Raw genomic sequence first — 26,803 nt, forward strand, 5'->3', positions numbered from 1 at the left:
GAAATGTTAGCAATTTAAATATAAGCAACACAACCGCTCTCTCAAAATTTATGGACAGGTAGGAGCCGTGTATAAAATCGTAATAAGAAGGCTAAAGTACCACAAATCACCGTGAATTACGTTTGTATCATTAAGTAAACCTCATACTTAGGCGTAGATGTGAATGCTATGCTGCATAATTTGGCATTATTTATCAGTAAAAAAAACAACTAGTAGACCTGCATGCCTACAGCCCACCCATGTTAACCTTGTGCCCACCCAAAAAATCAATTCTGGCTACGCCACTGCTCCACTCAAACCTTAGCAACAAGCCTCCCGTAGCTCAGCCTGACTCTTCAAAAAATGGGGGTTAAGAGTTGAGTTGAGCCATGGGAGCCCAGTACAATCCCCAGGTTAATTTTCAAAATGCCCATTTATACATGTAAAACATTTTGAAAATTATCCCCATATGTTGTGAATATGCTTGTACTGAATGCTGACACTGTTTATTTTACATTCAAGGCTATGAATCTCGAGGATGTAGTGACTCAGAAGAGTCCTCTGAAATAGACTCTTCACTGGACGTTTCTTCAGATACCCATCTGCTGAAATACAACAGCATAAAACCTTTGCATGAAGAGGAAGAAGAACTGGATGAGATTGATGGGAAACAAACAGACGGTAGTAGTAGAAAGATAGGCTTCTATTATAGCACCACCAATGGGACAGACAGTGCCTCTGAGGCCTCAGATTCCGCTAATACAGAGGGTAGGGGCTGTGTGATCAGCTGGTCCAGTGATTCCATGGATGCGCTGGAAGAGGATGACCTGGAAGCCTGCTCATCTAGCAAACCTGAATTTTTTCATTTTTATGCACCCAGTTTGGATGACATGCACAGCGAAGACAAGAGTGTCTTCTATACTGACGGTGAAGAAGAGCAGAAAGAGAATGACAAGGCAGGCTCCGATCCCTTTCTGTGTTTCCTGCAAAGCGGGGCTGACCAGAGAGAGTTTTCCAGGTGTCCAGAGGACATGGAATCGAGGGAGGATAATGAACTGAGTACTTTCTCTCTGGGCTGTCGACTGTATGACAGCAATGTGATGGAATATTACAACCTGTGCTCAAATGTTTCCCCAGCAAACAGCCTGGATCAAAACTATAGCCCAGACACTAATTCTTTCCAAAGCCTTCTAGCAGAATCAGAAGAGGGGAAAATGTGGGATGTGAGTGAGACCAGCGAGGTGGAAATGCTCATCTTGGAGCCTCCTCCTGGCTTTGGGGACAGTAGCTCAGAGGAAGAGTTCTTCGATGCAGCAGACAGGCTCACCCCAACTGAAACGTCATCAGGTGAGAATATAGTTGGCGCAGCAAAAAGGGAATAGAACCTGAAGAATGAGGGTCATTGAAGAGAAGCACCTGGGATTGTATTAGCGTGGGAATGCTGATGGCAGATGCAGGCTGGTAATGTATTCTGTGACAGGAGGTGGCAGAGTATATTATGTGCACTGGGAGTAGGCATTTCACAGGGCAGAATTAGGGCGGGGATACGACATAAGCGCATACGTTTGTAATTTCAAAAGCATGTGTTTATCTTATCAGGCACAAGTTATCCCCTGCTTGGAGCAGGTATAACTTTATGGGTAGACAATTCCATGCACACCCAACCCAATAGTGAAGAATTTTCACAGTCAGTGAGCTTACATGTATTTGTTCTCTTTGAAAATCCTCAGTAAAGATGTGCATTGCCTAGCCAGAATAATACTTTGACAGCAATGCATGACGCCACCGGGAGCAGTACATTTGTACTGTGATTTTGGCAGCCTCAGAGATTTTGGAGATGCCAGGTGGAGCAGGTAAGTTAGAGTTGGCATGGGAAAGGGCAAGGTGATTAAGGAGGGGCACAGAGCCCCAATATTGATTTTTAAATCTGAGGGCAAGTGGGGGGGGGGGGGGGGGGGGAGTGCTGTGGCTGCTTGTTGATTTTTTGGGGTGCTTGGAAGGGAGGGAAGCATTGGGCACAATGACCCACATCATTTTAAAGCCTTTAGTGGGGTGAGGGTGGGGGATTGGACCAGCTGGCCTGCTAGGATTTTATTTTATTATTATTTTTAATATATCCGGTTAATAAGCAAGTTATCCAGGTACAAATTTATGTGAATGGTGCTGTTCGACGGCACTTGTTGCAGACCCCAGATTTGATCGCTGCAGACTCGACACAAATTGTGGTTTTACAGGTATTAAGTTCTGTGTTGATGTATTTGATGAGCTTGCATACATTTATGTGGCAATTAACTTGCAGATATCAGCCCTACTCCAATTGATTGCCCCTGAGGCAGCTCTGTGAGAAAGAGCGAAACTCGGCCAGAGTCGGGCATCATCCAATAAAGGGCGTTTTCAACTGCCTATTCTCTTTGTTTTTACTGCTGTACAGCCAACTGGATCGGCTACCGCTTTGTTTTTTGGGTCTATCCCACTAAATATCCAGCACAAGTTATCCAGCTAACTTTAAGCAAATAACTTGTTCGCTCACCAGTTTACTGAATATTGGCCTTCTAATGTTCACCCCTCAGAGTGCTTCTCTTTTATGTGACCAAGTTTATGCTTGTTATGAAAGTACATGCAGGCAGCTGAAAAACCTCTTTCCTGTATATGGCTGACTTGTGTGGGTTAACTCTTATTTTTACGTGCTTAAGGGCCAGATGTACAAAGCATTTTACCCAGAGACACAAAATTGGAAAAACTCTTAAGACATCTGGTCCTAAGTGTAAGCCCCGTTCTCAGGGCACTCCGTGTAGAAGGCAAGAGGCCATCATCAGGTGCCACAGAGTAGGGAAAAATTGTCTGCAACTCCAAATCAGGATTCTCCAGTGGGAGCAGTGAAAGAAGCTGCATGACCCAAGAGGATATCACCACTCAGTCTCTCAATAAACAAATTCCATACCATATAATTGATGTAGTTACTAAACATAATATACTTTATTGGAGACAAAAGTAAAAGTTATGCAGTACAGAAATCAAGGCCAGTGCTAGCTTTTTTTACTGCCCTGTGCGAACTATTAGGGGCGGATTTTAAAAAGCATTTACATGCGTAAATCTGGGTTTTACGCATGTAAATGCACTTTACTCGAGTAAGTGGGCTTTTGAAAATTGCTACAATATATGCCATTGAATCGTCCATAGGATTTATTCGCATAAGTGCACTTTACTTGAGTAAATGGCTTTTGAAAATTGCTACAATAGTAGTTACATTTATGCGCGTAACTCCTTTGAAAATTACCCCCTTACTGTGCTGCCCTCCTCCCTCTCGGTTCATTCAGTCTCTGTCCCAGGCCCACAAAAAAAAAAAAAAGAAGCCCAGCTCCCTCCAGCAATATAAACTCTAAAAACTGACACCTCCCTCAACCCCCAGGTTTTTCCCCCCGCCTCGGAATCCATGGCCAGTGCAAAAGTATCATGTGCCCTAGGCATACCTTAAAGCCTTGCTGAGTGCACTCCCATCTCCCAGCCACCCCCGGCCAACTCTACACACTCAGTTAAGAGTTATGCATTTATAACAACATTTTACATGAAAAATATCAAAGTACAGTATTCCAATGTAAAAATAACACATTAAATTTACATTCACTGCTGTGATGCCAGCCAGAAATCCCAGGAGAAAAGACACTTGGAACTCATATGATATTAGGCCTTTTGTGTATTTGTGTGTGGGCTTCACTCTCCAAAAACCGTAAAACACTAATACACTTCCTATTAGGAGAATACCTCACCTCATTCACACCTGCAGCATAAACAGACCCTCACCAAATACAGAACAGAGCAACCATCAAGTAGAATATAAAAGTGACAAAACCTGAACTGGAAACCACAAGAAGCCACACTCTCTCTGCAGTGCAACAATAAAAAAACAGAACCATCACCATTCCTCAAGTATCAAATAATAAAATCAAGAAAAAATAAATACATAATCATAACAGTAAAAGAATATTAATAATAATATTTCAAAAACAAATGACAAATTAAAAGATCAAATAATTAAAAACTCATATACATTTTTTAATGTCCCAAATACCAATAAAATATTTCAAAACAGCAGACACATCAAATAACACTTGAAAAATAAAATTAAAAAGGATTTTAAAAATTCTTGCTCTCCATACCCTGGAACTTTTGATTTCTACTCAACCTGAGATTGTCATGGCTTAGTGGGAGTGATATGCACAAACTTTCTCCTCTCTTTCTTATATACACACACACACAAGCTCACACGTGCTTCTTTCTCTCACACACACTCAGGTGTCTCCAGTGGTTCTTTGATTGGGAGCTGCCAACAGCCCTGGGCCCTCCTTTTCATTTTGCCTGCTGGTAGGTTGAGATCCACCTGTAGCCTCATTCTCTGTCACACACACATGCAACCCAGATAAGCTCCCATTCACACACCCTCACCCACTCAAATTCCAGGCAGATTCCCATTCACATACACATACACTCACACACATATACACACACATATACACACACCCATCCCAGGCAGTCTCCCATTTACATTCACCCAAAACTCTGACAAGCTCCCATTCACATCCACCATCCATCCCAGGCAGGCTTTCATTCACGTGCACACACCCATCCCAGACAGGTTTACATGCTCACACACACCCCTCTCACCCCAGGAAGGCTCCCATGCATGCTTGCACATGCACACACCAACAATGACCAACCCACCCATCTCAGTCAGGCTCCCATTCATCTCTCGTGCTTCGCAAGGTGAGCATAGAAGAAGTGCTAGCACCATGAGTGTTAAATTCTGTGGGGCTGGCACCTGAGAAGCTGCAGGTCAGGCTTCTTCTTGTGCGCTGGGATGTGGCATGCGGGCCTCCTGCTTCTTCTGCTGCTGGTGGGATGGGGTCCACTGGGGGCCATATGGGTCGTCTTCTGTTTCTGCCGCCGGTGGGATTGGGTCCACTAGTGGCTATGAGGGTCTCTCCCTACTCTTGACGCTGCCCACCTGGGTGTGCCACCCTGTGCAATTGCACAGTTTGCACACCCGGTGGCGTCGGGCCTGACAGAAATAGAAGAAGCAGCTTGCAAAGTTAAATCAGTGTTTCCCAACCCTCTCCTGGAGGCACACCTAGCCAGTCAGGTTTTCAGGATATCCATAATAAATATGCATGAGATAAATTTAAATACATTGTGGATCCAGGGTATGGAAATCTCTCTCATGCATATTCATTGTGGAAAACCGGACTGGCTAGGTAAACCTCCAGCAGAGGGTTGGGAAACATTGAATTAAACATAGAAAGGACAGCAGAAAAGGACCAAATGGTCCATCCAGCCTGCCCAGCAGGCTTATGGTATTATCTGCCGCACCGTGCAGGTTACCCCCATGCTTATTTGTTTCCCCAGACCATAAAAGTCGGGGCCTTTATTGGTTGCTGTCTGAATCTCATTCCCTTTTTCCCACTGCCGTTGAAGCAGAGAGCACTGATGGAGTTGCATTAACAGTACGTAGGCTTATTGTTTAAGGGTAGTAATCACCACAACAGCAAGTTTCCCCCATGCACTCTTTTCTTTTATTTCCATCCTCTAGCCTTTAGGGATCCACAGTGTTTATCTCATGCCCCTTTGAATTCTTTCTCTGTTTTCATCATCACCACCTCCTCCAGAAGGGCAATCCAGGCATCCACCACCCTCTCCGTGAAGAAATATTTCTTTTATCCAAATCCAATTTTTTACACCAGATTTTGAGCCAGGCATTGAAGTTCTCTATATGGCATGACCTTTCCTTTCCCTTTCCATGAACAGAATAATTCTGAAAAGACAACAGTCTTTGCCATGTGTCTAATCTTTTTCCCTAGATTTTAGAAATCTTTCTGTACTTTATGTACTTTATGGGTATCGTTTTTAGCAAGATCATTTCTTACTATTTTCTGTAATTGAATTGACCATCTCGTTTGCATGTCTGTTTGCTGAGGATCCTAGAAGGTATAGTCCCTGACACCCTCAAGCAGGCAGTGGTTAAACCCCTCCTCAAGAAGCCCTTGCTAGACCCGAAAAACCCTTCTAATTTCCGTCCCATCTCTAACCTCCCGTTCATTGCCAAAATAATGGAAAGAGTAGTCAACACACAGCTCATGGACTACCTTGAAAACCACAAGATCCTTCACTCCTCACAATTTGGCTTCCGTAAACACCTTAACACGGAAACCTTCTTACTCACCCTGTCTGACCATCTCCTCAGAGGAATGGACCAAGGGCAATGCTACCTCCTTGCCCTCCTTGATATATCCGCTGCATTCGACACCATAAGCCACAACTACCTCCTCTCCCGGCTAACGGACATAGGCATCTCTGGCCTCGCCCTCCTATGGTTCAGATCCTATCTGTCGAACAGAAAAGTTTCTGTCAAAATAGGTAATGCCATTTCCACCTCCCACGCTCTCTCTCAAGGAGTCCCACAGGGCTCCTCCCTGTCATCCACCCTCTTCAACATTTACCTTACACCACTCTGCCACTTTCTCTCTGACCTTGGTCTAAAGTTCTATGTATATGCTGATGATGTCCAAATCATCATACGAATTCATCACACTCTCTCTGATGCCTTGAAACACTGGGAAACTGCCTTTCAGCTATAAACTCTCTCCTCACCAACCTCCACCTTGCCCTTAACACTAACAAAACGGAACTGCTTTTCATTTCTCATCACTCTACACCCAAACCCTCTCTAGCAAATGACCCATGTTTTAAATCCATCACAGCGCAACTCTCTGTAAGAGATCTTGGAGTCATCCTAGACTAACAATTAAACCTGCAGAAATATGTCAGCTCCATCCTCAAAGAAGGTTTCTTTAAACTAAATGTTCTAAAAAAACTAAAACCCTTACTACACTTCCATGACTTCCGCACTGTTATCCAGGCCACCCTCTCCTCCAAACTGGATTACTGCAACTCTCTCCTATTAGGGCTCCCCTACTCGACCATTAAGCCACTCCATATGCTCCAAAATGCTATTGCCAGAATCATCACAAATACCTGTAAAGCCGACCACATCACCCCAATCCTTAAAGATCTACGCCGGCTACCCATCCCATCTCACATCCTCTGCAAAACCCTCACCATTATCCATAAAGCCATATACTCACATGACTCAAATTGACTTGATCTCCCCTTCAGCACTTCACACCCTAATCGACCCACCAGATCAATCAACAAGGAACCCTTCACGTGCCCCCTCTCAAAATAGCACACCTCTCCTCCACTAGGGATCGTGCCCTCTCAATCGCCGGCCCTTCACGTTGGAACTCTTTGCCCACAATTCTCCGCCTTGAACCATGCCCCTTCAAATTCAAAAAGAAATTAAAAATTTGGCTATTTAAACAGGCCTATCTGGGCTAACTCAATTGCTCGCCTCCATCTGAATCCAGCCATTTAATCTGTATTGAACCTTTGTACATAATGGGGTAGATTTTATAAATTTGCGCGAGGGCGTACTTTTGTTCTCGCACCAGGCGCAAACAAAAGTACACTGGATTTTATAAGATACGCGCGTAGCCGCGCGTATCTTATAAAATCCGGGGTCGGCGCGCGCAAGGGGGTGCACATTTGTGCAACTTGCGCACGCCGAGCCCGGCGCGCGCAAGGGGGTGCACATTTGTGCAACTTGCGCACGCCGAGCCCGGCGCGCGTTGCCTGTTCCCTCAGAGGCCGCTCCGATTTCGGAGCGGCCTCGGAGGGAACTTTCCTTCGCCCTCCCCCCACCTTCCCCTCCCTTCCCCTACCTAACCCCCCCCCCCGGCCCTATCTAAACCCCCCCTACCGTTGTTGCCAGATTTACGCCTGCTGAAAGCAGGCGTAAATCTGCGCACCAGCGGGCTGCTGGCGCGCCATCACCCGACCCGGGGGCTAGTCTGGAGGCCTCGACCATGCCCCCGGGCCGGCGCCATGCCCCCGGTCCCGCCCCGAACCACCTCCTGACCCCGGTCCCGCCCCGGACACTCCCCCTCCCCACCCCTTTTTACGAAGCCCTGGGATTTGCGCGCGTAAATCCAGCCGGATTTACGCGCGCAGGGCATTTAAAATCCGGCCCAATCTCTGTTACTCTATGCAGTTAAACATTGTCTAATTATTATTTATTGATGTTAATGACAGTTTTTCAGTTGCTCTATTCTTTCTCCTCCCTGTCCTCTCGTTCTCCCTTTTTCCCCTTAGCCCTTGTTTCATGTATTTCTTTTCTTCCAGTTAGAATGTGAACCGGTATGATGTACCCACTGATGCCGGTATAAAAAAAGTTTTAAATAAATAAATAAATAATATCTCCTTCAGGTGCATTAGCTCCATATTTGTGAAAGACAGATGAAGGCAAATTAGACAAATTCTCCAAAAGATAGACCCAAGGATATAAACACCAAAATTGTTGCACTGAATAAAGGACATTTTACTAATAGAGACTAATAAGCTGATTAAGAGATTGGGTCTTCAGGCCTATATTATCCAATTACCTTAGGTCCTTGGAAGAAATATTTAAGAAGGAAATACTCTAGGGGAGAGAGAGAGAGACCGGAGGTTGGCAGAAACTAAACATCAGAGAGAAAGCAAATTCTATTGGGAAAATGGAGAATAAAGTTAGATTAAATTAGACTTTTAAAATTTAGCCAAAAGCAGGAACCAGGTAAGTGGTGCTGGAACAGGTACATTGTGCTAGAATATTATGCGTAACTGGTCTTAGTAGTGCTTGGCTTGATTACCACTTTCTGAGCAACAGAGTCTGGGAGCAGTTCTCTGTCCCTCTTTTAAAAAACACACAGGGATTTAAAAAATAATAGCTAGCAAAATTATACCACAACAACCCAGAAAGAGTAACAACCAGCAGAAATAAGATTACTATCTATTGGAGAATTTTGTTTTGTAAGATTATTCAGCCACACAGAAACAGAACAGGAGACTTCAGCAATGTATATTGGAAAACAATAATCCTGCCCACCAAAAGAACAGATTCTAAACAGCAGAGAGAAAGCAAATTATCAGGCCGATTCAGTAAAGTCCGCGGGAGAGCTGACGAACGCCCGCTCTCCCGGCGTGCACACCGACCCCTCGCCGATGCGTGCAATTCAGTATTCAAATGAAGTGATGCGGTAGAAACGGGGAAAAGGAGGCACTAGGGACACTAGCGCGTCCCTAGCGCCTCCTTTTAGCCCGGAGCGGCGGCTGTCAGCGGGTTTGACAGCCCGTGGCTGTCAGTGGGCTCGAGAACCGACGCCGGCAAAATTGAGCGTCCGGTTTTCTGCCCGACAGCCACGGGCCGAATTCAAATTTATTTTTTTTTGGGTCGGCGCTAATTTCTGAAAGTAAAATGTGCGGCTTGGCTGCACATTTTACTTTCTGTATCCCGCGCGCATACCTAATAGCGCCCTCAACATGCATTTGCATGTTGAGGGCGCTATTAGGTGCCACGGGTTGGACACACGTTTTCTGCCACTTACTGAATAAGGGGTAAGGGAAAACGCGCGTCCAATAGCAGGCTAACAGTGCGCTCCGTCGGAGCGCACTATACTGTATCAGCCTGTATATTGGGAAAATGCAGAATAAAGTTAGATTAAATTAGACTTTTCAAACTTAGCCAAAAGCAAGGGACCAATTCAGCGGTGCTGGAACCAGGTACACTGCCAAACAAATCTACAAATACAAAAATAAAGAGCTTCTCATACAGTTTGAGAAACTGGATAGGAACTGAGATGTGCTCTTGTTCTTTATAGGGCACATTCTCCTTTAGGACTCCAAGTAATCAAAGCTTTTCTTCTCCCACTCAGCAAAACAGGTTCTCAAATATCTTGTTGATGAACACTAGAGCAAGGACATGCATCCAATCCCTAAGACATGGCAATATTCACCCTCTTAGGCACTACTATCAAGAGTTCCTCCTGGAACTTCTTCCAACTGATAGAGAGACAAAATGCACTCTCTTGGAGAAGAAAGACAAACACTTTTAGCATTCTCCATAGAATGAGCTCACGGAAAAGGAATCATTATATGAAGTTGAAGGGAGGGAGGCTCAAAAAGAATCTGAGAAAATACTTTGTCACTGAGAGGGTGGTGCACATAGTAGGAGTTAAAACAATGGTAGAATTCAAGCATACTTGAGATAGTCAGAAGAGAAGAGAGGTAAAAGACCATGATCTGTAAACAGGTACAAATGGGCAGACCAAGTGATCCTTATCTGTTAATTTATATGTTTCTTAAACTAGTAAAGAGCAAAATGATGTGTGATCAGTTCAAATCCAGTTGTGATAATGCCAACTTCATAAATCAGGGGGAACTGACAAAACCTCCAGATGTTCTGCAGGGTTTATTGCTAGGGCGTGGGTGCCTCGAGGACCTGTGACTCCAGATATTTGGCTCAGGTTCCCTCCCCTAGCAACAGGATCGTGTCATTTCTGAGTCAGCCCGTAAAGGTGCAGCAGTAAGAGGGCTAAGAGGCACTGAGATCACTGCTAAGCCATGATCCCTTGTGCCTTTGAAAAGGCTAACTTAAACAAGGATTCAACAATGCCCTTGGGTAAGTCCTGTAAAGATTTAAGGCTATCAAAATCTTTCTGTTTGTTTACTTTTGGCAGGTAAATATTCCCCCTTCTATCAGCACTTTAAGACTTGAGGAATGCCTGGCTGATTGAAGCTTGCTTACATCATTGCTCAGCCTGAGATATTTAATCTTGGATAAAGTAATTGCCATAACCACAGAGGGATAGTGAGAGAAAGCCAGGGCAAAGTGAAAACCTAGACAATGCAGAGATTTGCAGCCACTACTGAAAACCCACACAGGATGGAGTATGAATGGGGGCAAGGTGAGGGGCTAGCGCAGTGCCCCCAGTGTTAACCCTGAGTCCCCCCCAAAAATCCAGTTCTCGTTATGCCTCAGTTTATTGTAGAGCCATTGTGTGGAAGATTAAAGAAAGCTCATAAAGACTAGAAACATTTCTAGTAAGCAGAATAGACTTTGCTTCCAAGCTGCATCGGAAAAGACAGTCAAGCAATCTGCTTGGCCCGTATGTCTTTTTTCCAAAGATATATCCCATCTATTCTGAGTCAAATTCCTCAGGTGCTTAACCATTCTCTTATGCTTTGCTTATCTATTCACAAAACTTGGTCCTCATAATCTAAAAGCTATTCAAGTGAACAAAAAATGTTTCACAATTCCATGCAGTAAGCACTTATTACTGTATTTCACTTTTTTATGTGTCTAAAAATAACATCTGTAAGCATTTTTCAGTTCCTCGTGTTTTGTTTCTGTAAAGGAATTCAGTGATTTAGAATGGGACTTAATTGCTATGATATACATATATAGTAATTGACCACAAATATGACTGCTTTCCCAGGCTTCACTCATGCCCATCAGGAGCATTTACCTACAGAAAGTTTGGGAGCCCCTGGTTGACAAGGAAGCAGTGAACCATGGTCAGAGCATACAGTGTTAACCATGTCTATTAGGCCCTGTACCCCTATCCTGGTATTGGGTTCTTATTGCACTGGACACATTTTTCAATATAACGCAATAAAATCTCCTTGTATAGTTGGAGGTAATCTGATTTGGATTTGTTATACAGTAGATGATTGGCATAGTTTTACGTAATGTGGGATGCAAGTTTACAGTAGACACATTGTCTGTATCAGGAATATAAGCATTTGAAAAGTGCTTCTGAAACGGTTTGGTGAAATGGAAAATTAAGAACAACCAAACAAAATCCCATCAATGGTATCCAACTTGGAGCTCACTGGCTGGTCTCACAAATACAGCCATACATTACACTCCTTACTGGACATCCATTCTTCCTTTTAATTAGTGCTGTTAGTTATTCATTCTGCTATGCTATAACCGTACGTTTCATACCTTTTTATCTTTTCTCTGTACACATAGGTTCTGAAGCTATCTCTGAGGATGCAAGTAAATTCACTTGTCTAAATGATGCACCATACCGCAATTTTCTAGACAATTATTTGTCAAGACAAAACAAACAAGAGAAAACAAGAAGAGAAAAAGAGACAAAAAAACTTGCAAAGAACCTAAGGAAAAGGAGATCTTTCTTACAGACAGATTATACCTCACAGGTGTCGTTTCCCTTCTCACCTTCCTACTGCTTGGATACCATTGATCATGTTTGCTGTTATGAAAAAGAGCCCTGCTTGTTCTCCCTCTCTCATTCTCCAACCATTTCTTCCTTGAAAGACACTGAGGGAGAGCCTGCACTCCTGGAAACCAAACAGCTTGCCCAGTTCACACACTGGAAAGAAACCAAAAGTAAAAAGCACACCTCCAACTTGATGGAAATGGAGCCTGACACCATGGAGATCAAATCGCTGACTGATGCTGTTGTTTCTTCCATTTCAGCTGTCCGTGTTACAGGTCAGCTAGGAGAGAAACCTGCCTCTTATTGTAAAGTTGGTGTAAAGGACAACAAGAAGCCCTGTATTCCTTTATGTTTGTCAGTCCAAGAGGGGACAGCAAGTCCTTCTGAAATAAGCTGCCCGCTGAACAGCATTGCTACAGATGATCAGGGAGGCCAGTTCGAGGTAGCTGGGAGGAGTTTCTCTGAACACCATCGTCCACTTTGGGAAACCAATTACTCAGCGACAAGGGTAGTAGAATGCTCAAAGGGTAATAGAATGCTCAAAGAAAAGGGAGCAGAATTCCATAACGTGTTTGATGATGAAAGCCAAGCAGAAATGTTACGCTCTTACATTGACGTTTCCTTTGGTCCTTTGAATTGGGAGACAAGCAGACAGGCATTGTGTCCAGCAGAAGAAGCAGTTCACTCCAAATCTGAGAGCAAAAATGGCAAGAAACCGATGGTGTCTTCCATCAAAATAGAGAAAACCGGCAACAATCAATGTATTATAAGCAAAGGTGATGAAGCTTCAGTTCAAGAGAAAAGTTGCAAGAATTTACAGGAAGAATCTTTTAGAAAGGTTGAGGATAAGAAGTGCCTAGGCTCCTCTAATGAAGCAGAGATGCTTTTTGATTCCAATGGTATTTCAGGCATATTCCCTCACTTTCCTATCCTTTCAGGACTTAAAGAAAGTAAAAGTCGCATAGCATCATGTTTTAACAGTCAGCAGACAGGCCCGCTGGAAAGAGGTGAAGGAGAACCCTTCTTGGGAAGCACTGACTCAAATGCCCAGGTTCTAGATGAGCTTCTGCCTGAGGTCAGTGGTCAGTACATGCCCACGCCCTCAGAATCCTTTCAGAGCATGCAAAATCCTCCGGAGCCTGCTAATGACCAAAGGCCAAAGGACACTGGCTGCAGAAATGATCAGCTTTGGCTACACATGACTCCTCCACGCACAGAAGAAAGGACACTATACAGAAGCCAGCAGCCTCTTCTTGAACCATTCCGTTGTTTTCCAGGCTGTGGTAATACTTCAGGAGCCACAAGGGAAGATCCTAGCACTGCTCCAGTTTATTCTAAACAATTACTCTTCTGTTTCGGTCACAAAAGAGACACAAAAATCCCTGCAAACAGCAGTATGGACAGCTCCTTGGACTACACAAGCATTAAAAATGTGATAGTTTCAAAAGATAGGATGGAGAAGTGCAGCTGCCAGTTGTCTTATGCCGCCTGTTTCCATGGTCTGGACACAGAGCTGGATGATGAGAATGTTGATTCTGAAGACAGTGCGTCACCATCTCTACCACTGACGATTCCACCTTCTTCGGGAAGTTTGTCAGTTGAAAGGAACCCTCTCAAGCTGCATGATGGAAATAAGGATGAGGATTCTGAACTGCAGGCAAATGAACTTCTCACTGGTCCAGAACACCACCTCAAAGCCCTGAATCAGCTGCAAGGCAGAACATATGACATACCAGCTGATTTTAGCCAGTTACAAAATAATGTAGTAGAGTTGCAAAAGGTTTTACAGGAATTTTCAGACAATGGACTGAAACATCCCCAGGACAAATGCGCCATGCACTTTTCTGAAGAGAAATACAAACTCTGCGCTGAATCTCGGAAGCTGATATCCAGCTGTCAGAAGGTCATCAAAGCGGAGCAGTCCCCTGAACTGATGCGAGACACAGTCCGGGAGACCTTCCAGAACCTCCTGCAGCTGACACGGGTGTGCTTCCAGTTCACAGATGGCGGCTGCTGCATCAGCAGGAAGGCCGAGGTTCTTGCAGATCTCAGACATGTTGTTTGCACCTATAATCAGTTTGTTCAGGCTGCCAGAAAGGCCTGTGAGAAAGGCTGCCCTGATCCAAGCATTCAACTTCTGTCTCCACAGTGCACTGCCCTCACTGCTGCAGTGTTTTGCCTGACGCAGCAGTTCAGGACATTAACATTGCCATAAAATAAAAGCAGAATCCATTATACCAAAGGGTGATTTAGAGTTTAAAAAGTGGATAGTGTCTTTGGGGATCATGTCAGCTATATGTGCAGCATTTCAAACTCCAATTTATCCAATTAGGACTTTGGTGAAAATATGTACACTCAACTACTGGACTGAGCTGTTGAAAAGCCTTGAATGATGAATGCCTCTCCCAGGCACACTTTTAAGTCTGATGACAGGACTGTCAGAAAGAGTTCACACTATGCAACATTATGTGGGTCAGTGAGATAAAAATCTGGGTCATATAATTACAGTTGCTGTGTTCACTGATGGCTTGATAGTTGTTCTGTGGCAGTCAGCAGATATGTTTACAGCTAAATGAAATTGTGTGGCAGCCCTGCATAACAAGAATGATAATTATGGCATGCAGTCTGTACATTCAGAGCAAAGTTACTGTGGCCATCACAAATATATTTATTTTTTTAATTTACCAAAGCTTTGAATTTGAATTAGCTTCTTGTAAAGTGTTGCACTGTGATGTAATTATTAACCCAAATAATAATTTGCTGTGCTGTACAGTTATTAACATGTATATGGAGAAAAATTTGCTGAAGATGTTTTTACATAACCTACTTCACCAAATTGAAATGTTACACATTTTATATTTGAGAGGAACCCACTTTTAGCAGGTTTGACACTGTTACTTTCGTCGTTTCATGGTGTTTATAGCCAAGGGAAATGTGAAAAAAAAATAGTTCTTTTTAAATACAGATCAGCATTATATCTAATTTTTTTAAATAGAAGTTGCTGATTTGACAAAGTAATGTCTCTTAAGAAAATCTTTAAGGTCACTTAGTACACATCAGGAATGCACATAGCAATCTCTCCTATAGAAATGTGGTGCCTGTGCATGTTCAGTTTTTAGCGGATGATGAGCCCTTTCACTCTATTAAAAAGATAACTTCTTTTCTGAATGCAAGAAGGCTTCTTCCTTTGCAAAAATATAAAATGTGCTTCCAGTGCTGTACCTAACAAGAAATGTATTCATATTGACTTTGTTCTGCAAAATTCCTGAGTCCTCCTAATAGAGATATTTAGTCTATGCTGTGAAACAAGAGATCCTCATATTGGCAAGGGGATATTCCTCTCTGTCCCACAGAGATTGACTTCTGTGTACAATATTTTGCAGAACAGAGGTCACTGTGAGTAGCGCTGTAAGCAGGGAGTTTTGGAAGTACAGTGCACTGCATTCATTATTTTGAGTGCAATGTACCCTTATTATATGGAATGTTACAGTACTGCACACAGGGTAAGAGCACATATGTACTTCTCTGGGGTGTACCTGTTATGAAGTCAGAGTGGCAGTTCTCAAACAGCGAAGGATCATGAGCAGTTCTGAGTATGGTATTTAGATAAGACCCCATGAAAGGAGCTCAGTTCAGATGTGAACTCCTTTCATATTCCCTCAAAGGCTCATTCCTCAAGTTGGTTAGTCTATAAGGTGCCATCCACCTCTTGTCATTTTTGCTACACCAGACTTACATCCTGAAAGGAGTTTCATTAACAAAAGTATTGCATATTTCACATTTGTAAGTACTTCAGAATTGCTTGAATTGAAACATGAGTCATAAGGTTAAGGGAACACATTTAGGCACTAGCAGAGTGAAATAGATCATTGCCATGGAAAGATTCACTAAGAACATAGGCATTACAGAAAAGAACATTTGGTTAATCTTATCACCCACTGATGCATAATCATAGGGTTAAAAGTTGTTAAAATTGTTTTAAACATATCTTAAACATATTTTAAATGGCAATCCTTTTTTTTCTTTAGAAGGAAAAATGCAAAACAAATCTATTTATAAATAAGCTCTAAAATTTAGAGAAACCAACTTTTAGAAATCAAAATGCAGATTATAAACAAATTTGGCTTAGCAAATGCAAACATTTATAATGTAAGCTGAAAATATGGCATCATTACAATTATACTTTCTAATAGAAAAAAAACAGGTTTATTTTAAAAGTTCTAAACAACAAAAAAGCCCATTTACACTAAGCTCACAATAAATAATATCAAAGCAAAAAGGAATTAGCGATATGTAACACTGATTATATTGGTATCATCCTACCTTGTATTGAATCACTGAAAAGGCACAAAGCCAGCGTACAGTTATAATCATATACCAATCTAAGCCTCAACATCCATTTTAGTTTTTATTGTTCAGGGGTTTTTTGCACTTAAAATAAGAAACATGAGCCCATGATAGTCAAATATTTAACTTGAATAAACAAGGTCACTGCATCAAAGAAGTTACAGTCCACAAAGGATATCAAGAATTGCTGTGCTAATTCGCTTTGTTGAAATGTCAAACACCAAGAAACTCAGTCCAAAAATGTCTGACACTGTCAATGGGTTTCACCTGCTTCAGGGCCTTACATAAGATGAAAACTGAAAAAATAATTAATTGTAAAAAATTCAAACCAAGCGCAAATATTAACAAAAAAATCAGTGGTACACTTAATACATATTCAAACAGGCACCAGCCTCAAATAGTTAACAAACGGCTCAGGGACCCACCATGTTTAAAGGACCAATCAATTGAAACCTACTATAGCAGAAAACAAAATCCAATCAAATTGAAGTAAATGGTGGCGTGCATAATCCCACCAAAAACGGAACTATGGAAATGGGTCAGTAAAAAAGAGCCTATTCAACCTCCCTTTTTTTGACCCACAGGGCTATCAGTGTTAAATTTTAAAATGTATCTGCTCACGCTATAAAAATTGTAAATCAAAATCTCCTTCACAGATGTTTTTAGGAGGATTTTCTAATACTGCAAAAGTTAAATCAGAATAAAGCAGTCCAATGTCCTACCAGAAGTGCTTCAACATGATGTCTCTGTATACAGCTCAAATGTTCCAAAATGTGAATCCTGATTGGATGTTTAGCCTTGCCAATATAAAACAAGGGACAGGGGCAATATATCTCTAAATGAGGCCCCTGAAGCAGGCAGAATCTGCCAAAACACTGGCAGTTTGGGCATCTTTGGAATGAGGACTCTTGAGTTTCTTAGTGTTTGGCATTTCATTGCAGCAAATTAACACAGCAACTCTTGAATCCATTGGGGATCTTAACATCTTTGATGCAGTGATCTTGCTTATTCAAGCTAAGTATTTGGCTATAATGGGCTCACATTTCTTATTTTTAAGAGAAAAAAAACCCTGAAAACTAAAATGGACATTGAGATTTACATTGCTATAGGATTATAATTGTACCTGTACTTACACTCTATTGAGGCTTTGTGTCTTTTCAGTATAATTCAATACAGGGTTTAATGATACCTATATAGTCAGTGTTACATTCATACTGTATCTAGCTCCTTTTGGCTTTGATATTATTTTAAAAGTTCACCAGGGTCTATTTTTTTCTTTTGACTGGGTGGTTTCCTCCTGCTCCTTTGTATTTCTAGCTCAGTCAGAAAGCGAGTTTTCTTACAGTAAAGAGGGTTCTCCATAAACAGCAGGATCAGGGGTGGTTCTATAATGAGGCAGGGTCAGGTGGCTGCTTCAGGCAGCAAACTTTGAAAGTGGCAAAAACTGCCCCCCCCCCCAAAAAAAGAAAACTCCTCTAGTGGCTGCCTCACCCCACTGCCAAAACAACAAATGACTTATGCAGTAGCCTTTCTGGTGGAGCATGCACGGATGGGCTCTGGCTTGGGATAGGTGTGGGTGCATCGTGCCCCTCATGCAGCCAGAGTGAGGAGCCAGCGGGGGTAGCTCTGCCCTGTAAGCTTTTCTCTGCGGGATCGAGTGGCAGCTGATCACCCTCTCCCCCCTCCACCCTAGGCAATGGCGGCTGCCCTCCAGCTCCCGGGGGGTCAAGCAGTGCAGTGGCAGTGTCCCAAGCAGGTGGTACATAGGGGAGATGCTGCTGCTGCTCTTCCTCCTCTCTGTCTTCTATTGGCCTCGTCGTGGCAGGGGATGGTGGCCGAGATCCTGGCGCCCGGAGCCCAGCGCCGGCTGCAAGAGATAAGGTGAGAGCCAGCGCCATCATTCGTTGCCTTTCTGCCTCCCCGGGTCCGAGAGGAGGGAGCAATCGCGCTGCATGCTCGGTGTCCCCGTCGCCTCCTCTTGGTCCTCTCGTCTCTGTAACTGCATTCCCAGGATGGATAGCGTGCCTCCCAGCTGTACTGCCAGAGAGGGGAAGGCAACAGGTGGTTGCCTGTGATTGCTGTGTTTCCCAGCAAATCGGCTCAGCAGCAAACGGCCCTATTCCCTCAGGCAAGAAACTCCTCAGGGGGGAGGGAGCACTGAAAGCGGAGGCCCTGATGAGAGAGTATATGTAGAGGGGTGTGTGTGAGTATATGTGTGTGTGTGAGAGATTGCGAGCCTTGGGGGGGGGGGTAAGAGAGCATGTATGAGGTGCTTGGGGGGGTGTGAGAAAGCATGAGTGAATGTGCTTGGAGAGGGGAGAGGGAGCATGTGTGAGTGTCCTTGAGTGTGGGTGCCAGAGAGAAAGAGCCTCGGGGGGGGGGGGGGGGGCAGAGGGACACCATCTCATCCCTTGCTTCAGGCAGCAAATTGCCTTGAGCCGCCCCTGAGCAGGATAAATTAGCTTGCTTGGCTGAGTTGTTCATAGTTCTTTACTTAGTGAGAGCTAATCTGTAGAGTGCAAGTGAGGGGGGATTGGGATGTTTTCTCCACTTCAAGGCGGCGCATTAGTGGGGGAAGGGGGAGTGCACACAGACATTGTCCTGTCTCGCATACAAAAATATGTTCCTTATCACACACACAAACTCACTCACACTGTCACATGCTCACACGCACACAGACACACACACAACACACATAATCTCTCTCTCTGGAAGGTACAAGCTGCAGCAGTCTCCACCTTCAGCCCATGCGGCTAATGAGACTTCTTTTTCCTCCTGGGGCATGGGCTAACACTGATCCTTCTCAGGCCACTGAGAACCCTTGCTATAAACTGCCTGACACCATTTATGAGTACCTAGAACATGTTGATATAACTTATTGTCTTACTGTTTCATTTTTCTTTTCATTTTAGGTCTAGTCCTTGCTGTCCACCTTGTCACACTCTACCTGTTAAGCTGTTACGCCTATAGCAAAAAAAGAGTCAATCTTTGAATGCACAAACCACAATGTAATAATCATTTTTACACTTAAATCCCAAAGAACCAAACTGGCATGTATTTTTAAAAAGACTCACATAAGCGCACCTGGTATCAAAATTCACTTTTTATGAGCTCCACATCTGTAGGTTTCAAACCCTTGTTCAAACATTTCAAATTGCATTTAAAAATATGCTTTCTAACAATGAAGTACTTTTCTTTCAAATGCTTGTGCCAAAATATCACATTTCAAAGCCTGGACTTCTGCTTCAGGAGCTTAGTTTATTGTTATCTTCTCTTTTTGTTTTAGTTTACACATCCATCTTAGAAACAACTGTGAACACAAACAAAGCAGGTAAAATGACCAGTTCAACCAATCATTTTAAAATAAGGCTAACATTAGATTCTGATTGGGTTTCACTTTGATTAATGAGAATTGTACATTTCAATCGCATTTATCTTTATGCATCATCAAAGTGATAAATGCAAACACCATTCAGTCTGGCATTACTCATTTCAAACTAGCCAATAGTATTAATCTGTTCTTTTTTTAGGTGCAGTCAATCAAACACCAGGATCCCTTTGGGGAGGCAGAGAGAAGCACTGAGTTATGGCAAAGCTTGGGGAAAACCATGGATTTGATCTCAAGCACACAATCAATGAGTATAAAAAATCAACAAGGTCAGCAATTATTAACATCTCCCACTATTCTCTAACACCCACACAAGGGAGTGTTGAATAAAGATTTGCTAGGATCGTTACGTTAAGCGGTTACACCAAACATTCTAGTGACTGCTATGATGCTTTCTAATATGTTGTACCCTGCCTTGATTGACCTCCTTATTCCAAAACAGTGGGTAATAAATACAAATACGTTCATACATATTTACAACCTAAAATAATATTTATTCAAGACTTACACAAATAAGAACACATTTGTTCAACAGTAGCCCTTCATTTTCAGTTTAAACTGATTTTCATCAATATGTTCCTGGGCTTTTGCACAGATGAAACTCATTTTGAACTGATTTTCTAATTTAAAAAACATAGCTGCGGGTCTTTGATGATCTCCTCCTCTAGAAAACCAACAATGGAACATGTACAGGAACTGAACCTAGATCGTACAATCAGCAAAAAAGTATAGGAGCACCATGCACATGCATACTGCAACCATGATCACATGCCTACACCTCAAGAGGAAGAAGGAAGTTGCCTGTGGAGGTGCCTACACTTCAAGAGGAAGAAGAAAGGTGCCTGTGGAGGAGGGAGACTTGATCCACTGCCAAAGTCAGAGAGGCCAGAACTGCTGCTACAAAGAAAGACTACAGCAATATGGGAGCTGGACTGGAAGGAGTCCCAGAATTGCCATTGGGTAGGAAGGCCAAAGCTGCCACTGGAGCTGCTGCTGAGGAGACATAGGGAACTCAACTGTGTCCTTTGGGGAGGAGGGGTAAAGGTAGAAGAGAGAAGGGGACACTGGGAGGGGTGATGGAAAAAAGGCTGATGCTTCGGAGGGAAAAAAGTTAAGACACTGGGCAAGGGGGAAGGAGAGAGGAGATGCTGAGAGAAGAGGAGAAATGCTGGGGAGAAGGAGATGAGGAAAGGTGGAAAGATGCTGGAAGAGGGGTAGAACTGAGAAGAGATGTTGGGAGAGAGAGGAAGAGAAAAAAGAGAGAAGCTGTGAGATGTCACTAAAATTTTCATCTAGCCCTGTCACTGATTTGAAAGTTATGTGGCCCCCTTCACAAAATCTTTGAGAATCCCTGTTCTAGGATTTTAATCTGCTTAATATTTTTTTTTGCTGGCTTGCTTTTTGTCCACCAAAATAAACTTTGATATTTATCTAAAAAAAAATGTCATATTTTCCCACTGATTTTCTTCCATTTTTGCTGTTATAATAAAGACTGATAAATTTCCAGAAAATAAAATAAAAGCCTATAATGAATGTCCTAAGTAGTATGAAACATGAGAAACTTGTCCACATTACTTAGAACGGAAAGGTCCATTCTTTGTTTTTGCAGAAGCAAATTTTCAATTGTTTTAGAAAAGTCTTATCTTGTAACAAATGTTGTGTTCAATTGAGATTACAGCTAGACTTTTCAGAGGCTCTTGTAGCACTGTTGAATGTAAATAGTTCTTAACTAACTGTAAACATGAGAAACTTCCCTGGCCGGAGGCCATGGTGAAAAGGAACTGCCATGCAATGTTTAAGTGTGGGTACAGATCCAATAACATTCAGCGTAGATACAGTTTAACAACTGCAGAAGTGAAGTAAACACCCCAATTGGCAAAGAATTTACAATGGAGAATACCTCATGATTCAGTATCAATGTCACTCATTTCTTGAGTCAGATGGTTGCAGCTTTCGTTTAATGTGTTTGTATCTCTAGCTTTCCTCATCTGTCTGGTACAAAAAAGACAATCCAACAAACTAGAAAATATCCAGCTGAGAAAGCCTCTCATTCAAGCTAGTTACCACATCATCTAGTGGAAAATAAAACCTCCTTTAACTTCTCCACGGCAGTGATGGTATCATTTCTAGATATCCAGAGTCAAACACTGGTTTCTTCCTTCAGCTAAAGCTTGTAGAAATGTTAACACTGTTTTTGTTTTATTATTAAGAGCTTCTATTCCAAGGAGTTTGCCAGCGTAAATGATTTGAAACAAACTGTCATTGCCATTGAAGATGATTATGAGGTGTCCTGAAATGATCTCTTGTGCAAGGCTCTGCCTTTGAAGCTGTCACACCTTCTTGTTTCTGAAATGTGCAATCTATGGGGCCGATGCAATAACGTGCGCCCAGCCTAGCACACAGGTTAATAACGGTTTGGACACACGTTTTGGACGTCCTAGACTAACACCCGATGCAATAAGGGGATTAGCGCTTCCAAAACGCGCACCCAAATAACTGCATAGCTGATAGCACTCATCACATGTAAATTCCATGTAGATGAGGCTATTAGCTAGTACCTCCTGATACAGTAAATCCCCGGGCACCCATCGCACTCTTTTTAACATGGCAAATTTAATGCCAGCTGTGGAATTGGCGTTGTCATTCTGCAAGTCATGGGCTTATGAAAAAATACAAAATATTGTTCTCTGTTGTTACTCCACAGAAGAGGAACCACAGAGAAGTGTAGATCTACTGCTTTTGGTGATTAACAATAAAAAATTAATTAAATGGATCAATTACAAAAAAAAAAAAATTCTGGACACACAATATATATGCTCCAAGCTGATTTTGCCACAGAAAAGGGGTTTTTTTGTAATCGATCCATTACATTCATTCTTTCTTGAGTGCCCATAGCAATATGTAAGCACACGGCCACATTTCCTGGGCTCTGATGCATTTGAGCGCTAGGGATGCACAGTTTCTCCCTAGCATGTCCCTTTTAATTCACTAGGTCATTTAAATATAGCTATGGGGGCACAGGTGAGATGGCTGTGTGCACATTATAAATATGCTTTTTACGTGCATCTTATTGCATCAGTCTGTATGAGACTTTAAGGGTATAATGCACTTCCTTCAGTTGATTCCTGAACCTTTTTCTTATTATCATTCCTTTCCTTCTTTTCCTACCCTTTTTATTTCAATCATTTTCTATATTACTTTGGCAGCACATGTAAAATTGTCATGCCTATAAATTATCTGAATCAGATATTGAAGCACCTTGCCATTGTGGATTCAGAACTCCAAGTGAATATCTAACAAATGTTTGACTCTAAGCTGGGTAATGGATACCTGATAATTTCGTTTTCCTTAGTGTAGACAGATGGACTCAGGACCAATGGGTATTGTGCTCTTCTGCTAGCAGATGGGAGACGAAGTCAGATTTCAAAGCTGACGTCACTCTAGATATACCCCTGCAGTAACCTCAGCTCTTCAGTATTCTCTTTGAAAAGCCATTGTGGATACATCTTTGCTTAAATAACTTGATTAAACTTGAGTAAAACTTGAACTGGTTCAACTCATTTCCAAACTGGAGACCACCAGTGCACTCAACCAATTAACGCCAACACCAGACAAACTGTGGGTGTCTAGAACTAGGGTAGGCTGTGGCTTACCCATATTTGCTTAGTCTCGAGGTTTGTTATCCAAGGTTCTCCTTTTCTGGGGCAGCCGTGGGCGGGATGCTGAGTTCATCTGTCTACACTAAGGAAAACAAAATTATCAGGTAAGTAATTTCTCCATTTCCTAGCGTGTAGCCAGATGGACTCAGGACCAATGGGATATACAAAATCTACTACTGGACAGGGCGGGAGGCTGCCCGTGGCCCACTTAATATTGCCCTTGCGAAGGCTCCATCTTCCCGGGCCTGAACATCCAGGCGGTAGAACCTGGAGAAGGTATGTATGGAGGACCATGTCGCCGCCCGAAAGATCTCGGCGGGCGACAGCAGCTTGGTTTCTGCCCATGAGACTGCCTGGGCCCTCGTAGCATGAGCCTTAACCTGTAGAGGTAAGGGCTTTCCTGCCTCTATGTAGGCTGCCTTGATTACTTCTTTGATCCAGCGGGCTATGGTTGCCCGCGAGGCCACTTCTCCTTGTTTCTTCCCGCTGTGAAGAATGAACAAGCTATTCGTTTTGTGCACCGGTTCCGATCTTTCCAGGTATCACACCAGGAGTCTGCCAACATTCAGGTGGCGAAGAAGGCGTGAGTCTTCTGAGTCCTTATGTTCATCCGGAGCTGGTAGCGAGATGGTTTGGTTCAAGTGAAACTCGGAAACCACTTTTGGAAGAAAGGATGGGACAGTGCGCAGTGTGAACCTAAGGAACGGTTCCCGACAGGATAGAGCTGTAGTTTGGAGATGCGACGAGCTGAACATATTGCCATCAGGAATGCCATCTTCAATGCTCTGAAGGAAGTTCCAGCTAGGAAGTCTAATACTAGATTGAGATTCCATAGAAGCACCAGTCACATTAGGGGTGGTCAGAGTTATTTAACCCCTTTCAAAAAACGGGACAAGTCTGTATGGGTTGAGAGCCGGATACCTTCCACTTCTGCTCTGAAGCAGGCCAGTGCGGCTACATGGACCTTGAGGGAGTTGAGTGACAACCCCTTCTTCATGCTGTCCTGTAGGAACTCCAGAATCATGGGAATCTTGGCTGTCCATGGGAGAATCCTGCGGTCCTCACACCAGGCTTCAAATACTCTCCAGATCTGTATGTATGGGATGTGGAGAACTTGCACGCTCGGAGTAGGGTGTCAATCACGGCCTTTGAGTAACCGTGCTTCTTCAGGCGAGTCCTCTCAAGGGCCAGACCATAAGAGAGAATCGAGATGGATCTTCGTGGAGAATCGGGTCCTGCTAGAGAAGGTCCCTATGTGGAGGTAGGCACAGAGGGTTCCCCGCAAGGAGTCTTTGCATGTCTGTGTACCATGGTCATCTTGGGCAATCCGGGGCCATTAGTAGAACTAGTCCCCTGTGATGTTCTATCTTGTGGATGACCCTGTCCAGTAGTGGCCATGGGAGAAAGGCGTACAGTAAGTCTTCCTCTGGCCAAGTCTGGACGAGAGCATCAATTCCTTGGGATTGTGGCTCTCATCTGCGGCTGAAGAATCTGGGGACTTGGGCACTGAGACAGGTGGCCAGTAGGTCCAAGGCTGGGATGCCCCAGAGATTTACTATCAGTTGGAAGGCTGTGGTTGACAGCGTCCTTTCCCCCGGGTCCAGGCTCTCTCTGCTGAGGAAGTCTGCTGAGACGTTGTCTTTTCCTGCGATGTGGAAGGCCGAGATCTCTTGTAGGTTTATCTCCGCCCATGCCATGAGAGGGTCTATTTCCAGAGAAACCTATTGGCTCTTGGTTCCTCCCTGTCAGTTGATGTAAGCAACCGTTGTTGCGTTGTCTGACATTACTCGAATTGCTTTGCCTCGGAGTCTGTGGCTGAATTGTAGGCATGCTAGTCTGACTGCTTGAGCTTCCAGGCGGTTTATGTTCCATTCCGCCTCTTCCTTGCTCCATTGTCCCTGGGCTGTCAGTTCCTGACAGTGGGCTCCCCACCCTCGCAGCTCACATCAGTGGTGAGCAAAATCCAGTTTTGTGGGGATAGGCTTACTCCTCTGCTTAGGTGATCTTCCTGTAGCCACCACTGGCGCTGAGAACGTACCTCTGCTGGTAGTTGGAGGCAAATTGAGTACTCCTGGGACAGTGGGTTCCATCGTGACAGTAAGGAGCGCTGGAGCGGTCGCATATGGGCCCTTGCCCAAGGGATGACTTCCAGGGTTGATGCCATGAGACCGAGGACTTGAAGATAGTCCCATACCTTGGGGCATGCATTGGTCATCAATTGTCAGGGGAGGGAGGAAGACTTTGTTCTGTTTGGTGTCAAAACAGGCCCCCATGTACTCTAGCGATTGAGAGGGCTGCAGGCTGCTCGTGCCTGTGTTCACGACCCAACCGAGTTCCTGCAGTAGTCTCTTGACTGTGCTGGTCACCTGTTGGCTCTCTTCCAAAGACTTTGCCCTGATTAGCCAATCATCCAGGTAAGGGTGTACCAAGATCCCTTCCTTCCTCAGTGTTGCTGCCATGACCACCATGATTTTGGTGAAGGTTCTGGGGCAGTTGCTAGGCCAAAGGGTAGTGCTCGGAACTGGTAATGGTGACCCAATATCGCAAAGTGCAGGAAGAGCTGGTGATCCTGATGGACTGTGATGTGAAGGTAGGCTTCGGAAAGGTCCAGGGAGGTTAGAAACTCTCCCGGTTATACTGCCATTATTACAGAGCAAAGAGTTTCCATGCGGAAGTGTAGAACCCGCAGATGATGGTTGACGTTCTTGAGATCCAAGATGGGCTGGAAAGGAAGGCTGCTGCAGGTTCCATCATCTCATCTGGAGTTATTTGCCTCTCTCGAGAGGAGTGTTAGGTTTTGCTCCTCCAGAGGGGAGGAGTTAGCAATCTGTTGTAATCTGCTGCTGGATACTCCTGTAGTGGGAGGAGTTAGCAATCTGTTATGAGTCTCCGTGTGGAGTTGCAATCTGTTAGGGACTGGCTCCCGTGGAAGAAGGAGTTTAGCAATCTGAAATGCTCCATAGGCGGAACTAGCAATCTTGTTATGATATAGACTGCTGAGTTGGCAATCTGTACCAGCGGCGTGCTAGAGAGGGTACTCATCTAGAAAAGAATGTAAATAGGTGAATCCTTGGGCCGATGGCAAATGACAGCGCCCCCAGGAGGATATCCTGAGAGGGACCACCGGCTAGGCTTGGATATGGAGACAGACACAGATAGTTCTTTTATTAGACAGGTTAGTAGAACCACCAGAGGTGGCAGTAGTGAGCTATGCCCAGCAGGGCTGAAGCCCCTCAGATACTGGAATTGCAATCCCAGGGTTGCTGAGCTGTAGAAGACTATAGATAGTTAGTAGACAGGGTATGCTGTATTCATAG

The 26,803-nt window shown here is 43.7% G+C and overlaps 1 protein-coding gene and 1 long non-coding RNA gene across 6 annotated transcripts in view; both read left to right on the forward strand.

Annotated features, from left to right (window-relative positions):
* Window positions 1-16,470, forward strand: part of FRMPD1 (FERM and PDZ domain containing 1) — a 504,405-nt gene extending 487,935 nt beyond the window's left edge. For all 5 annotated transcript variants that reach the window (XM_029603113.1, XM_029603121.1, XM_029603130.1 and 2 more), the window contains 2 exons: window positions 502-1,326; window positions 11,882-16,470. In XM_029603113.1, coding sequence (XP_029458973.1) covers window positions 502-1,326; window positions 11,882-14,307 — 3,251 coding nt within the window. In that variant the 3' untranslated portion in view covers window positions 14,308-16,470. The remainder of the gene's footprint in view (window positions 1-501; window positions 1,327-11,881) is intronic.
* Window positions 16,471-18,965: 2,495 nt separating this feature from the next.
* LOC115080950 lies at window positions 18,966-21,886 on the forward strand. Its single transcript, XR_003853708.1, has 3 exons — window positions 18,966-19,447; window positions 19,726-19,770; window positions 19,970-21,886. It is a non-coding gene; the product is annotated as an uncharacterized LOC115080950 (long non-coding RNA).
* Window positions 21,887-26,803: the final 4,917 nt, after the last annotated feature.

Source organism: Rhinatrema bivittatum, chromosome 1 (genome assembly GCF_901001135.1).
Source record: "Rhinatrema bivittatum chromosome 1, aRhiBiv1.1, whole genome shotgun sequence".
NCBI lineage: Eukaryota > Metazoa > Chordata > Amphibia > Gymnophiona > Rhinatrematidae > Rhinatrema > Rhinatrema bivittatum.